The 17,339-nt window shown below is 41.6% G+C and overlaps 1 protein-coding gene across 6 annotated transcripts in view; it reads right to left on the reverse strand.

Annotated features, from left to right (window-relative positions):
• SLC16A7 (solute carrier family 16 member 7) overlaps nucleotides 1-17,339 on the reverse strand; it is a 105,363-nt gene that overhangs the window by 29,177 nt on the left and 58,847 nt on the right. For all 6 annotated transcript variants that reach the window (XM_081022370.1, XM_081022371.1, XM_081022372.1 and 3 more), the window contains one exon: nucleotides 14,170-14,401. In XM_081022370.1, coding sequence (XP_080878496.1) covers nucleotides 14,170-14,380 — 211 coding nt within the window. In that variant the 5' untranslated portion in view covers nucleotides 14,381-14,401. The remainder of the gene's footprint in view (nucleotides 1-14,169; nucleotides 14,402-17,339) is intronic.

A 17,339-nucleotide genomic window follows, 5' to 3' on the forward strand; every position in this document is an offset into this window, starting at 1 on the left:
TGTTTTGCAGCTGCATAATTCTCTCAACTACAGAGGAGTTGCTTTCAGGTGACACCTGCAAAACAGAGAAAGCTCACAAGTTTTAGTCCCAATCAGCCCAGTGTCCTGAGGTTGCTGTTTTAAATCTCCAGGATGCTTTATTATATGACCCCTGACTCCAAGGTTAGGGATAATACGGATTCCCTGCAACTGTTAATCAGGTGAGCAGCATTTCTTTATTTAACTATCACCATAAGAAGGAAGCTTGCACTGCATCCTGCAAATGTAAAGATGGTTTTGCTTTTGACAAAAGGTTCTTGCAAGCTGTGCTCTCATTTTCCATCCCAGATTTTATGAGATGATAATATTCTGCCTGCCCCCCCCCCTTTTTCAATGGGAGGATAATCTATGTTGCAATAGAACCACAGGAAGGTGAAAGGAAAAAGCAATGTGGAACACTCCCAGGAGATAATGAGAAGATTTTGGTTTTCTGAAAATACATTTTACATGCAAAAGATAACAGCCATTCCTAGCTTAAGTCTCTCATAAGTGAGCAGGAACTAAGAAGCAGAGATAAGTTTAGCAGCAAATAAGTATTAAAGTGGAGAGCTTAAGCAAGTAGTTATCTAAATAAAGCATTCAGCTCTATCGTTGTTCCCTTATTTCTGGTGCCTCGCGCTTCCTATTTGGTTTATTTATATTTTTGCCAAGAAGGACAAGATAAAACAATTCAATGCTGCTTCATTCTATTTGTTTGTTTGTTTGTTTAAAAGGAGGGATAAATAAAGATTGAGAAGGGGTCCATCAACATTGTTTGAAAGGATTTTAAGCATATGGCTGACAGTGGTATTACTAACTCAGCCAATCAGGTTCTGACAGCCTGAGGTACTCAGGCTGTGCAATTGCCGATAATCACAGTAGGCCCAGGAGTCCTGTTAACTTACAATATTTCCTTACTAGAAAAGCCTGGCATTGTAGCCTAGGCTTTTCTAGTAAGGAAATAGATTTTTGGGAAAAGCTTCACCATGCCTGTAACTCTCTCTAATTATGCTTCATGCCATGCCACCCATTTTGTAACTGGCACCCACAGCACACTCTCAAAACCCAAAATGTGCCTCCTGATCTGGAAAGGTGGGCAACTCCAGCCTTAAAATTTAACAGCAAACAAGTGGCAGCAGAAGTGCTCTTTGGAGCTACCTCCCCAAGGATGTCTCAAAGTAAGGGAACTCCAAGGCAAGGGTGTCCCTGAACTTCTGGTCTCTGAAGAGCAGAGAGGGCGATTTTGCTTGCCATCTTATGCATTGAGGAGGAGGAGCCCCTTTGCTGTTCTGCTGATTGGCACATATTGGCAGAGGAGCTGATGGGGGTGTGTGTCTTCCTTTTCTTCTTCTCTCTCTGTGTGGTGAATTTCTGTGTGTGTGTTTGTATGAATAGAGGCGAAGAGCAAGGCTACTGCCTGCTGAGTACGCATGTGAGGTGTTCTGTATATCAGTGTGTGGTCTCTATCTGCGTTGCGGCTTCAGTTGTATACACTGTCTGCCAGTGATTTATATTTGTAGGAAAAGTGTAAGCTAGGATCCAGAAATCCATGTGATTCACCTGCCCTACAGTGCCACTAACCAAAACAAGCAAGATGTTCAGCGGATGGTGCTCATGCTTGCTGGCACTCCTATTACATCCAGCACGTCTTCATTGCAATCAATCCATTGCATTAGAAATGTAAATTCCCATCTGCTTTTAATCAGTGGGCCCCTATAAATGGCTTCTTGTTTATGGCTCGCCTACAAAAATAGCACAATCTGCACATATATTTGTGGAGGATGATTCCCCCCCCCAAACAATAAATGTCACTTAGCTGACAGATGAAATGTCCTCAACGACAACCAAAGAAACCCACCCTTATTATGGTACTGTAGTTTCCATTTAATTTACAATTTAATTAATCAATGTGCTGCTTGAAAACAAGGCAATTATTTAACCTACAAACAAACCTTTAATTAACTGACAGCTTTAGAAGCAGCAATATATATGACAGTGCAAATACCTTTAACTGCAATTCTGTGCAACCAGAGCAAATGCAAGTCATGCTCTTTTCTGTGTCTGGTTCCAGTGATTATTGGCGCAAGTACTAAACACATGTATTTGGAATTGGCCCTATCACAACCACCTCCCTCTCCCAAGGCCATGCCTCTTAATAATCATGCTTCAGATCCTCCCGGAGTCTTTAAACCTCACTGGGATGTGTGTATGCATGTATGATGATACTTCTTGCTCACCTGGAAGATATAATGGGTGTATAGAGGCTAACCTAGGGCACAGAAATAAACTTTACATTTGTCCCACCCACTTCTGCTATTGGACCGAATTGCTTGCTATGGGGCTGCTGGAAAGCTGCCCATAAAGGAACGTGACCTATTGACACTTTGCCACCCTTGGCTCCTTTGGGAGGAAAGGCAGGGTGTGAATCTAATCAAATAAAAAAGATACATTTTTTTAAAAGGTTCCCAATTCAATGTCTCTCTGGAATGTATATGGGATATGATTTTCTTGGCTTTTCCCAAACCATGTAATGTCAGAAGCGTGACCTAGAATGAGTAATAGCCAGCCTTCAACATCATGTTACTTTAATTGAGTTATTTTATGAAGTTTGTTTCAGTATAAAGTATCGAAGAAGAAGAGTTTGGATTTGATATCCCGCTTTATCACTACCCGAAGGAGTCTCAAAGCAGCTAACATTCTCCTTTCCCTTCCTCCCCCACAACACTCTGTGAGGTGAGTGAGGCTGAGAGACTTCAGAGAAGGGTGACTAGCCCAAGGTCACCCAGCAGCTGCATGTGGAGGAGCGGGGAAGCGAACCCAGTTCACCAGATTACGAGTCTACCGCTCTTAACCACTGCACCACACTGGCCACAGACAGAATGCAGCCACATGCCTGCGCCCTTCTTCAAACACTTGCTTTCGGTGACAGTGGTGGGAGTCAAGTGTTTTGCACCAAGCAAAGTTCTCATAGCAAGTTGCTTCTTTCAGCCCTTTGATGTTTGTCATAATTACCTGGTAGTTTTATATTGTTTTTTAACAACTTTTGAAAATTTGTGGTAAAGCACCTTTGGGTTCCAATTAAAAGTCCCAATCGGATTCCTGGGTAAATGTGGGATGATTTCAAGGCACATAAAAAGGAAAGCTGTGTTGGTCTGTAGAAAAACTCCAAAAGGCACAGTGGAACAATGCCTTTATTAGGCTCAAGCAAAATGTCACAAAAGCATGGCAGGTTTTTGAGTTCTCCGGAAGTCTTCATTAGGCAAGCTGTTATGCACCAGCGCAGAGATCTCTGTTTTGCATGTGCCTTGATGAATACCAAACCTAGCAGTTCAAGGCACAGTCTAAACCTAGAGGACAATGATTTCTCATCAGCTGAAGATCGACTTCAGATTTTGTGGGCTGTATCCCCTCCAGCTATTAGATAACACTACACAATTTGGTTTCAATTGATTCTTTCTACCTGGTACACTATTCAAAATTAATTCCTGGTTTCACTAAATTAAAGACTGCCATGTTTACTTCTCTCAACTCTTGTTCTCTGCGTACCATGGGATGAAATGAAGAAGAGGGGAACTGTGTACACCACTTTAAGCTCCCTGGAAGATAAAGGTGGTCTATAGATGTGATAGATATAGATAGATAGATAGATACGTAGATAGATAGATAGATAGATGATAGATAGAGTAGATACATTCATACACACATACATACATACATTCATACATAAAGGTAAGGGACCCTTGGATGGTTAAGTCCAGTCAAAGGTGACTTTGGGGTTGCAGCGCTCTTCTCGTTTTCAGGCCGAAGGAGCCAGCATTTGTCCACAGACAGCTTTCCAGGTCATGTGGCCAGCATGACAAAACCACTTCTGGCACAACGGAACACCATGACAGAAGCCAGAGTGTACAGAAATGCTGTTTACCTTCCGGCCACAGCGGTGCTAGTGTGTTTTTGGACTGCTACGTTGGCAGGAGCTGGGACAGAGCAATGGGAGCTCATTCCATTGCAGGGATTTGAACCGCCAACCTTCTGATTGGCAAGCCCAAGAGGCTCCATGGTTTGGACTAGAGCACCACATACATACATAAATACATTGTACATAAATTTTAATAATAAATTATAAATTAATATTGCATGGTGTGGAGAAGGTGAATAGAGACAAACATTTCTCCCCTTTAATAATACGGGAATCTGCGGCCCTTCAATTAAGCTGAATGGTAGGATATTCAGAACAGACAAACGTACAGCACATAGGAGTATGGAATTAACTATGAAATTAAATTGCACACTGTATTAATTGATATTGTTTTTAACATTAGTGACCATGTGATGATTTTAGCTTATGAATTTTACTGTTTAATGTTTTTATTTGTACATTGGGGTACTTTTATAGCTCTGTTTAGAGTACGTAATGTTTTAATAATATAAATGTTTTAAGTCCTTTTTTATCAATTCAGTATATTTTCTTTTAATTGTCAAATATTCTGTGTACATTACGGCAGCCTTTGGCTATGTGCAATAAAACTGACTGAGGCTGAATATATAACTCACACAAAATGTAGTGATGGTTATCAAATTTGATGGTTTTAAAAGAATATTAGACAAGTACATGGAAAATGATGCTCTCACTGGCTTCAAGTCATGGTCACTGTGCCATCTTCAGAATTTGAGGCAGCATGCCTTGAAAGACCAGTTGCTTTGAAACAGCAGGGGGAGAGGAGAGGGCTATTGTGCTTATGTCCTGCTTGTCCCTACTGGAGAGGGATGTGGAAGCTGTGACTCTCCAAATGTTGCTGGACTCCACTCCCATCATCCACAGCTACTGGCCATGCTGGATGAGACTGATGGCAGTTGTAGTCCAACAACATCTGGAGGATGACAGGTTCTTCATCCCTGTTATAGTCATCTCATTGGCCATTGTGGAAAAATAGTCCGTTGGTTTCATCCAGCAGAAATCCTCTTATGCTCTTTGGCAGCTGTGTGAGTGCCTTGTGCATCCCAAACTACAGAAGAGGTCTGTGAATCAGGGTTAAAAAATTTTATTATATAAGGAAACGGGATCAGAGTTAATAACACTTGCGGTTGTTTTTATACTTGGAAGCTAACAGATGCAAGGACAGCTGAAATTAGATGAATAAAACATGTTTTCTCACCATAAAAATAATTCCAAGCTTATTACATCTTGTGAGTGCAAGATCTGGCTGCCAATGGTAGGCTAGCTTAGAGCACCGTTCCCTTATCTAAATTAACAATCCAATCACTTAGAACAAATGCTTTAGTAATTTGGATGCACACACACAAAAGTCAGAAAAGAAGACATGACAGGGAGCAGGCAGCACAGCTTGCCAAGCTGTGCTAGAGAGAGAAAAACTGAGAGGCAGATTTCCTTCTAAAAATATGTGCATGAAAAATGAACATTGGGTCCAACAAGTTGTGAACTGCTAATGCCCTGCGAATGACAAAGGATTATGCTTTCCCACATAAATATATTTATTGCACATGTTGATCACCAAAGGAAACTTGGAAAAGATTAAAAGCCTGATTCTAGCTTCTGTTGAACATTAAGAAGATAAGGAGAGCCTGCTAGATCCAGCATCTACCCCAGCATTCTCTCCTCACAGTACCAAACAGATGCCTATCAGAAGATCACAAGGAGGAGCTGAATGCCACCGTACTGTCTCCAGCTGTGGTTGCTAGAAACGGGCATTCAGAGACATACTGACAGTGGAGGTAGAACACAGCTGTTATGTACTGAGTTGAATAGGATCCAAAATGCAGCAGTCGGATTGGTCCTAGAATAATAGGATTCAGAATGCAGTCGGATTGTTCCTAGAACAATAGGACCCAGAATGCAGCAGTCTGATTGGTCCGCAGGAGCCACCCAATCCAGCTCCAGGTGGAAGTGAATCCGCAACCTGATTGGCCTATAGGAAAATCCCGGAATTAGCCAATCAAATGGGGCCCATTGTGTAAATAATGTATATAAAGCAGACATTCTGGGGTAACTTCCATTCCTCCTCACCACTATGAGCTGAATAAAGAGCATGAAATCGACTCTCGACTCCGAGTATATTTCAACAGCCATCATGGCTAGTAGCCATTGATCACCTTATCCTCCATGAATTGGTCTATCCCTCTTTTAAATATATTCTGCTGAAAACCTAAGCTAAGGACCAGGGCTTCTGCACAAAGACACCACAAGAAGGCCTTTGTATCAAAATAGGAATCAGTGCCACCAGTGGAAGAACATTTCAAAAAGGACATATTTGGGGCACACAGGGTGAAAAGAAGCCAGGGCTAATACAATAGAGGTATAACACTCTAGATTGACAGCTCTCAGAAACAAATAGTGCAGCCTTGTCATTGTTGAGGGATACACCAAGGAGGTTTTGAAGGGAGAGTGCAAAGAGCTACCAACACTTCACTGTTGTACAAAATGCAACACTAGCAGTTGCCATAAGAACATAAGTAAAGGCCAGCCAAAGGCCTATCTAGTCTGGCATCCACCAGTTTCTCCTAAATGTTCTACCAGATGCCAACAGAGAGGCAGGACATGAGGGCAATAGCTCTTTCCCCCTATGCTCTGGTGTTCAGGATCATGCTGTCTCTGATCCTGGAGGTAGCATGCAGTCGTTCTGGCTAAGAGCCACTGGCAGTCTTGTCTTCCATGGATTTCTCTATAAATGAAGCTTCTGCTTGCATCACCACAGCCACATCCCACAAAAGGATCAGGCTGTTAAGAGAGCAACTTTTCCTTCAGTATTACATCTGAAGGTTCACTGAAGATCTACTGTTTGCTCATAAGACCAGGATTCTAGCTAAACCAACAGTTCTGCCCTGCTTATCTATGCTCAGTGCTGGCAAAACATTGGTGCAATGGTGATACAGTTTCATTCTCTGGACATCATTTGGTACAACTGTCAAAGCGCTCTGTTCTTATGAGCCAAACAGTAGCTCGTACTGTGACTCAGCAGTATCATGTTTCCCCAATAGAAGCCATTGAACCTTGGCCTGAAAACAGCTAGCCTATGATTGCTTCAATACACTTTTAAAAACAAACAAGTGGATATTTCATAACTGAGAAACAGTGGCAGATTTCAGCTTCCCAGCACAGCATTCTTGGCACACACTACACAGGCTGTTTCAGTTGAAGATACGTACAACAACACATTTTACAGAGAGTATTGACAATTTGGAGGAGGGTAACCAGAGTGCTCACTGGAAGGACAGATCCTGAAGCTGAGACTCCAATACTTTGGCCACCTCATGAGAAGAGAAGACTCCCTGGGAAAGACCCTGATGTTGGGAAAGATGGAGGGCACAAGGAGAAGGGGACGACAGAGGAAGAGATGGTTGGATAGTGTTCTCAAAGCTACCAGCTTGAGTTTGACCAAACTGCGGGAGGCAGTGGAAGACAGGAGTGCCTGGTGTGCTTTGGTCCATGGGGTCACGAAGAGTCAGACACGACTAAACGACTAAACAACAACACAAACCAGAAAGGTGTGGGGTTCTGGAAACCAAGTCCTAAGAGGAATGGCTGGAAAAGCTGTATCTGGAGAAGAGAGCCCAGAGAGGAGAAATTTAAGGGGAGACATGGCAGCTGCCTGCAAGTAGCTAATGAGCTGCCACATAGATGATGCTGTACCTAAATTCCTGCACTGAGCAGGGGGGTTGGACTAGATGACATTGAAGATGCCTTAAAAACCCTAAAATGCTATGATTTTATAATGTGCGTGTCTCCCAAGATGGTTGCATATATACCTTATGCTGACAATGATGTCTCACAGTCCCTAGCAGTAATTCAACCCTTTCATAAGTACTGTAGGCTCCATTTTTTTGGTGTCACATTTTATGGGAACACATCCCAAGTTAGTTTACACACTCTCAAAATGCCCTTAAAACTAATGCAAATGTCAAAGAACAGAGCTTAAACAAATTAAAGGTATTAATACTTTATACAGTGTTTTAAAGAAGCTCCTACTTATTTATGACTGCCTTTCACAACCTGGTTTACTCAGCAATTCTTGGAGGAGGAATAAAGACTCCTCAACACTTGTACACTGAAGTGCCATTTGTTCAATAAACCCTAGTGCTAGGCAACTGTGCTTAGAATTAACTATCTGGCTATGGGACGCTTGGAACTAAAGTAGACTGTTAGGCTTGGTGTGATGTGAGATGTTAGAATATTCAGACCACTGAAGTCACCAGGAATGAAAAAGCAGAGAAAGACATTACATGCCTGGAGAGGTAATTTATTAGATCCTCTCTAGGAGAAGTCATGTCTCCTGGAGTAGAAGGGAAACTTGTCCATGCAAATGAATGGAGAAATCCAAGATGCTAATACAGCACTGACTGGGTACCAGGGCATCCCACCTGAAACAGGGAGTTTCTGCTCTTTCTAGCAAATATTATATATGCCATTGTTTTAACTGGATTTACAGCACAACCTTATGCATACTTAGAGACAAGTCCCACTGATTTTGGTGGTACTTACTCCTGGAGAAGAGTGTATGCAATGACTGCAGCTGGCTGAGGGCTGCTTATTACACTGCAAAACAACAGCAAAAAGAAAAAGTAGAAGGTCTGTCACAGCCAACACTTTAACCTATAGGTACATAAAGATATGCCTTTTGACATTTATAATAAACTCTCCTTTTCCTGCTTATCATCTTTTTTCTTTGAAAACGATATTTATTTATTGAGAAAGTTTTTGATACAATATTGACAATTGAACTTATCTACATTTGTCCAGCAACCTCAGTATTTTAGATTCTTAAAAATGCAGAAGCATCACTTTAATAATATTGGAAGGATGATTTAGCTGTCAGCTTCAATTCTTCCATTCTACTTCTTTTCCTGAACAATTCTGATCACACACACACACACACACACACACACACACACTGCATTAAACTAGTTCTGGTGTTTTTGTCTAGGTTTGCTAGCAAAAGTTGCAATTCCTACTTCTTTGTCACCTCTACCAGCAAATATCAAATTAATTCAGCATGATGTAAAAATGTCTGTGTCTCTGTGTGTAAAAAAGCACACCCAAATGTGAAGTATTCCCTCACGCCCAGGAGGCATTTGGAAATTGGGAAGTTGTGTTTTCAAGGGCACACTAAATGAGGTTCTTAAAATTCAAGGCTGTACATATCCTAATAGAGGGTAAAAGTTTGTCCCACACAGCAAAGGACACAAAGGTCACATCAAGCAATTTCCCAGTCATTGCCCATTTTGTTTTCTGAAAACCAATGTCTTAACTGAGAAGATACTATTGATGGTTTAGGGAAATAATTTCTAGAGTCTTAGTTAACCATATGAAAAACTTTTTGTTTTGTTTGTCTTTGTCTTTTCTTTTTTTAAAGGCAGCCATCTGGTGTTTGTGTTACATGAATTTTGCAACTGTCATTTTTGCAGTGCATACCATTTTATCTTCACAGTAATGTTGCTAAAAATGTCTGAATTGCCTTGTTGGATTTGGACCACATAGTTCAGCACTCCGTGTCCAACAATGGCTGCCCCTTGCAGCTTACAATAAAGGCAGAACAGAGGATGGAAATAATTCTCTTCTGCTGTTTGTTCCCAGCATATGCTAACAAAACGTGCACTGACCTTGAATATGGAAGTTCTGCCACTTCAGTTTGATAAGCCTAGCCTTCTAGAATTGTCTAAAAACATTTTAAAGAACCACTCACGCTAGTGATATCACAATATCCTTTGACAATATGTTCCATAAACTGATAATGTGTTGCTTGTTCTGAACCTGCTGCCAATCACTAGTCTGAGTGCTAGTGTTTTGAAGGGCAGGCAATTCCCCTTTATTCATTTTCGCTGCACCATTATTTGCTTTATTATATGTTATTTCCCCTCTCTCTTCTTTTGCTAACTAAACTTTCAACACAGCCTCCCCGCATTATGTACTGAGAGCCTACTGAGTAACATTAGCAAATATTCTGAACACACCAAATGAAATGTTCTTTTTCCAATTAACCTTCAAAATAAACCCCAAGAGCTTATCACTGAACTATTTTTTAGTTGTCCTATGAACAAAAACAACAGGAGCTTGCTGCAGTTAAAGGTAACCTTAAAAGGCAGATATTTGTGACAAAGCTGTAACGGTTTCCACAGTAAAATGCAATATGGTATCCAAAGAACATATCAAAGAAGGAAAACTGAATTCGGCAGAAAAGCAGATCACGTAAATCTGCAGATACTTCCTCTTTGTTTGCAATGTATCCTGCTTCTAAAAAACATACATTTGGAATTTTTGGGCTGTGAGATGGCTAATAGAAAGAGAGATGGAAGGGCATGAATTGAAAGGAAGTCCAGAGGTTGGGGGAGAATGAAGATGAAATTCTATCTCTGTCTTCCTTTGGTTCTTGGAACTATCACACACAATCCAGGTGTTCTGGTCATGAGAACCAGAGGCATGTTACTTTCTTTCAAAGTGTAGATAAACTGCAATTGCACAATGGCAATTTGCACCCATGTTACAGATAGTACATCTGTGCAACAAATGTATGAATATGGGCAAACAGCTGTGAGATTTATTTATTTCCCAGTGTTCATAACAAATTGAAAAGCAATTCATTCCTGTGAAATGATGGGAGATTTAAGTATAAAATTAAAAGCAAAATATATATAAGTGTGCACTGATTGTCCTGTGCCATCCCACTGTATGTCCAAATCCTGATGATAGTATCCTGATGATTTATTTATTTTTTTGCAGGGGGAAGGCACTATTTAGCCCACCATATGAATGAAGGTTTAGAAAGTGTCTGAACTTAATGAGGGAGAAAATGGCAGCAAAGTAGCTTTACTTCCTACTTGTCGTTAGACTAATGTAGCAGTCAGGCATGCCTGAGATGACCGAGCTACCATACTATACCTTTAAAGTTAAAGGTAAAGGGACCCCTGACCATTAGGTCCAGTCATGACCAACTCTGGGGTTGCGGCGCTCATCTCGCTTTATTGGCCGAGGGAGCTGGCGTACAGCTTCCGTGTCATGTGGCCAGCATGACTAAGCCGCTTCTGGCGAACCACAGCAGCGCACGGAAACGCCGTTTACCTTCCCGCCAAAGCGGTACCTATTTATCTACTTGCACTTTGCTGTGCTTTTGAACTGCTAGGTTGGCAGGAGCAGGAACGGGAGCTCACCCCGTCGTGGGGATTCGAACTGCTGACCTTCTGATCAGCAAGTCCTAGGCTCTATGGTTTAACCCACAGCGCCACCCATGTCCCTTTAGCTTAGGGCTAAAGTATACTATACCTTTAGTTTAGGGCAACACCCAACAGATAGTAATTGAGGATCTTTGTACTGACTTTACTGAGAAAGTCTTGTGGCTGAAAAAAAGAAGAAAAAGCCCTGGAAACACAAATAAGGAAGCCTCCTACTGACAAATGTGCTCCACAGAGGAGCAGATCCACAGCGTGCCTAAGGGGCAAAGTGAAATTTTTATACAGAACTTGATTCATTCAACTTTGCGCATCTTTCCTCTGCTTTCTTGAAGGAGGTGGGGTGGAGATGAACACTGTGCTTGACCTATCTGTTGGAATTAACCACGAATCCAGGAGACCATATGGATTTGCCAGATGGCCTGCTATAATTTCATGACATTTATTCGAAGTATGAAGTTAAGTGATAAACATAATTAACATTCCTTTAGCTCCTTCCTGGATGTCTTTTATTAGTTTCATTTTTTCCCAGATATTGAAAGGTAAGTTAATACCTTGTTACCGAAACACAGATGCCTGCTAATTACCTCAGGAGGCTGAAGGCTCCGAAGCAGAGATCCTCAGTCTTAGACTCTCACTTACCCAACGACCCCGCTGTGAAGATTAATAGGCAGAGCGCTAAATCATAATGAGTGTGTCAGATCTCAAATGTTTTTCAGGTTCTTCCTAATTAGCATTAAGAGATACACAGTGTGCCCACAACATTTTCAAGATATCTGCCAGGCTTTGCCATAAACAAGGTACCTGACACGATATGTTTTTCCTGCTTTCATTCAAGCAATAGTACAACAAATGTTTAAAATCAAACAATCAAATATGATAGGAAAAGCAACAACCCAAAGGAATAACTCCCTCCCAAACATTATTATAATTGTTTCCCTTTTTTCATCCTCTGCCAGTGATTGTTTGATGCTTTATTTATTGGGAAGCTATTTTGTGGTGGCTGTAGCTTCAAAGAATGTTTAGCTTTGGCAAGGCTACCTGCTGTTAGCACATTAAAGCCATACAGCAAGATAAGAAAATAACCGCTTCACTGTTTAACTTGTTACTTTTGCTATAGAATGTGGAGCTTGCTCAAAATCCTTTATTTTTAATTTTTATGCTTGATATTTATTCTGGACAGGCGGATAACATTTCTGGGTTTCTATGTATAAGGTGGAACGAAGTGCTACAAAAAAGATGAATTGTTCTGAAGTTCTCAAGATGTTCTCCTATCCTAAGAGATAGTGACACCAATGGGAAACTGGTCGACGCCAGTGCTACACTGAGAGGCAGCATGAAATTTATCCATTAGCATCAGGGGTGGTTGCAAGCAAAGTGATCAAGAAGACAGACAGGAAATCAACAGGGTGAAGAGTCAGGGTTCTAACATTCTCCTTCAACCAGAAAAGACGATGCTGATGAAAAATGGAATCAAATTACAGTATTAGTTGAGTTGTTTGATAATGCTATATTTTCCAATAAGGGGGAAAGTTAAGGTACCCCATGAACCTTAGCAAAGTAGCAAATTAATCAGTCATATTTTAAATCAGCCTTCCACAACCTGGTGCACCTCATAAGTTTTGAACTACAACTCCCATCATCCCTAACCAGCATGCCAAAACATCTTGAGGACTTCAGGCAGAGTAAGGCTGTTTCAAATCCTAATCATCTTTCATTTTGTTCATTAAAAAAGCAAAACAAACAGTTACTTCTATTTTTTGCTACTATTTCAACAGCTGAGGGTCAAAGTCAGTTGCCTGCTCTGTTACTTTATTAAATGACTTCTACTATCCATTACTTTCCGTTTCAGTGTGACATGTCTATCAGCAGTAAACTTTCCAGGATCACTATTCCTATTGTTTTTATCAATCCATAAAACTTGATACCCTGTTCCATCTATTGGTTCAGGATTGTGCTTTGCTTGATTTATTATCTCAGCATCTGCTTACAGAAAGCTTTTTGGTAGTCCACCTAGCTCCCCTTTCTTAACATCTCCATCTCTTATATCAGGGATGGGCAGACTTAAGACTTCTGGAATCTATTTTGGGGTTGTTGTTTCCCTAAAACCCTAGGATCTGCCAGGCAGAGTACAAAAGACACTTAGAATTTAAAAAAAAAACCTATGACACCAGAAATTATATTAAAGTACTAGAGCTAAAATGAGTTCCACAGCCGCTCCAAACAAAAATCCATACCTTATCCTGGCCATTTCCCCTTATTTCCTTGATGTCATTTTGTTCTTACCTCTGTTACACACTAGGGAATCAGAAATCCTTGCTGATCTACTTTAAATCACACAGCCAACCACTAGTAGATCCCAGTGGGCCTTCTGCCCTCACTTCTGCACTATAGGTAAAGTAAGGTAAAGGGACCCCTGACCATTAGGTCCAGTCGTGGCCGACTCTGGGGTTGAGGCGCTCATCTTGCTTTATTGGCCGCGGGAGCCGGCGTACAGCTTCCAGGTCATGTGGCCAGCATGACTAAACTGCTTCTGGCGAACCAGAGCAGCGCATGGAAACGCCGTTTACCTTCCTGCCGGAGCGGTACCTATTTATCTACTTGCACTTTTTGGTGTGCTTTCGAACTGCTAGGTTGGCAGGAGCAGGGACCGAGCAACGGGAGCTCACCCCATCGTGGGGATTCGAACTGCTGACCTTCTGATCAGCAAGCCCTAGGCTCTGTGGTTTAACCCACAGCGCCACCCACCAAGCAGCAAAACCAATTGCATCATTGTTTGAAACGAACGCCTATGCATTCAGAGAGTGATAGTTTTTGGAAGGGTTTAGGAGAGGAAGCAGAAGAAAACAATATGTGGTTCTTTATGAAAACACATCTAGAGAAGCCATGAACTGCAAAATCATGGAGCAGAACTTTGCTTAATATTGTAAGACCATCTGACAGGCAAAAAAGAAGAAAAGTTAGGTTCTCATATACCTCCTGCATACATGACAGCCAACATGATCGATGATATCCAAGCTATCTGGCTATATGATGTGCCGAAGATCTCCTGTATCTCCTTGAAGAAGACTGTGATGGCTTTAGGGAATGCATAAGAAAATCCAATGGAGATGAAACTGCCAAAGACCACGACCCAACCCCATCCACCGTCCGGGGGAGCGTACTGCGGCGTCGTTGCGGGCGGCATTTTTTAATCTTTACAAGTAGGCTGCAGCGGGAAATAAAAAAAGAAAGTTGAAAAGGTTATTGAAATAGCTTCCTCTTTCTTCAGCATACTGTCCATATATAGTAGCCAATTCAATACAATAATACAAAACTATTATCCAATGCTTTAGCCAGCAGCAGATTCTCAAGTAAGACTGTCAGTGGATGATGTAGTGCAATTACTCATCTATAAAAGCCAAGGTAGCCTTCAGGGAGGGTGAAAACCTTGGCAAGGGTTACTGGAAGAACCTTATTAGGTATACTGTAGTTTTTCCAGGTCACTGATCCAAGCCACTGCGGTTGTATTTAGCAATTAATCACAGATGGTAAAGTGACATTTTGGGTCTTCTAGTATCAATCTACCCAGCTTCACCATCTCCAGTGAAGTGTGGTTGATTTGCACCATATGTGGGCCTGGCCTATATCTTGTACTTCTATTAAAGTGTAAAATAATGCTTGATCTCAGCCTTAAGGGAGCATCACATTTTAATAGTTATTTTTAGGTAACATTTTCATGAAGAATAATACTCAAAGTGACTTGCAAAGGTAGTAAAACCCCAAGATTAAAACCATTTAAAAGACATACTGTATATACATACATGCATGCAAAATTGTAAAAGCATTTCCAATATAAACCAAAGTCCAAACTTCATTCAGAACATGGCTTGAATTAAACTATATGAAACAACATTTTTTGGAAACCTGAAGGGCTTGATGGAAACATTGTTATTTCATTATGAGAATGTGAAAAGTGACCTTTAGTGCTATTAAATCTGAAAATAAAGATTGGTTATATAATGAGTAACAAAACTGGGATAAAAAAAAGAACTGAATTACACAGCTCCCAATTCCCTGTTTGAGTTGCCCACCTCCCTCCCAGCTGCCCTTCCCCCAGAAAACCATGGCCCTTCCCACGTCCCTCCCTCCACATTCCAGCTGCAGCCTTGAACAATTACAAAAAGAGAGAGAAAGGGGCACAAAAACAAAATCCCAACTTGCCCCCTTCCAGGGCAGATCAATCTAGTCAAGTTTGCTGAAGTCCAATCTGTGATTTTGGTGGTTGCCATTCTTCAGATTAGCCAGTAAAGTGTTTTGTAAAAGGATGCCATATTTCAACAAAATTGAAATTATGGTGGCTTCCCTCTGGGGTCTTCTAGGGTCTGCATCCACCTGGAGTGATTCAAAGGTGGCCCCTTCCTCCCCACCCCCCAGCATGGCTTTTGATTACCCCACTTTGATTGTCGGGTAAGGGTGATTTGATATCCCCCATGATCCCAATGTTGATTTTCACTCCTCACTTGTCCCCCGTGGGGTGGGGGCATTTTGTGCTTCGCTTCGGGTGTCTAAGTGTCTTGGGCCAGACCTAGAGGAGGTAATGTAAGTGTGGGTCCTTATTTCAGAATGTGCCCCACTTGAATGATCCTCAAAAAGAAAACTAAATGCCAGAAATAGAGGCTCAGTCCTAACCTTCTTCCCACTAAGTTAGTTTTCTATGTTCAAGAGTAGCTCCTCACATGAGCGCCTGTCTGTAGCCTAAAATGGGACCAATTGAGAAAACTAGTCCTCACACACAGGATAGCTGTGACAGAGATTCTTAAAAGCATCAGGCTATTTCTCTCCCCATTGTTGGTGTCCAGATGACTATTAATTTAATCTTGTTTAATCTGTGCTGACAGATACTGTCCATACCTGTCCACACACACACACACACAAAAGTGTAATGTGGAGTATCATCATGGGTTGAACATGTCCGAAGACCATTGACACGATAATTGCAATTGTTGCAAAAATAACACCATGTAAATCAGTGCACTGGAGCATTCATAGGAACAGAGCCTTCCATCACTGGAGCCTTCTGCAGACTAATGAAGAGATTCTTTTCCCAGTGTTTCTACTAGAAAACATGATGAGTCCTGTAAAATGATATATCAGAGACACCTTGCCTAATGAGAAAATCACTACCCCAATAACAAACAACAAACAAAGAAGTACAGCTGCTAAATTTCAATATGCCTCAAATGAATTATTCTATTTGCAATGGGACTGGAAAGCTCTGATACAACAGAACTCATACAGACAAATCAAGGCTGGATGCAATAATAATAATTTATTATTTATACCCCGCCCATCTGGCTGAGTTTCCCAAGCCACTCTGGGCGGCTTCCAATCAAGTGTTAAAAACAATACAGCATTAAATATTAAAAACTTCCCTGAACAGGGCTGCCTTCAGATGTCTTTTAAAGAGAAGATAGCTGCTTATTTCCTTCACATCTGAAGGGAGGGCATTCCACAGGGTGGATGCCACTACCGAGAAGGCCCTCTGTCTGGTTCCCTGTAACCTCACTTCTCGCAATGAGGTAACTGCCAGAAGGCCTTCGGTGCTGGATCTCAGTGTCCGGGTAGAACGATGGGGGTGGAGAAACTCCTTCAGGTATACAGGACCGAAGCCATTTAGGGCTTTAAAGGTCAGCACCAACACAGTACAATTCCCTTTATTTATTTTTTATTTTTAAGTTGAAAGTCCCTACAGAACCTGTTTGATTGACAGGGAAAAGACAATGGTTGGGACTGATTCCATCTCCTACTTCCTCTCCTGAACAGCCGGGTAGTATCATTTTGCTTTTGGAAGGCATTGCATGCATAGATCAGGAAGAGGAAGGGTGCACACAGCACCCTTGGGTATGCGTTGTACCTGGTAGCTGCCAGTGAGGTGATGCTCTGTTACTCTTCTGGCTTCCCAACACGGCAGGTTGCTGTTTGATGCTCCTGATGCTTCATCTATGCTGTGCCTGCACCACACCAAGTTCCACCGACTTGACCCTCTCCCTTGCACTCTTGGGAAGCACCAGTGACCTGCTGTGTCAACAGAGCTCCTTCCACATCAACTCACTGGCCACTACAGGTGGTACCCCATCCAGCTGTAAATAGTCATTCTGATTTCT

The sequence above is a fragment of the Podarcis pityusensis genome (assembly GCF_964106645.2).
Source record: "Podarcis pityusensis genome assembly, chromosome: 10".
In the NCBI taxonomy this organism is placed as follows: domain Eukaryota; kingdom Metazoa; phylum Chordata; class Lepidosauria; order Squamata; family Lacertidae; genus Podarcis; species Podarcis pityusensis.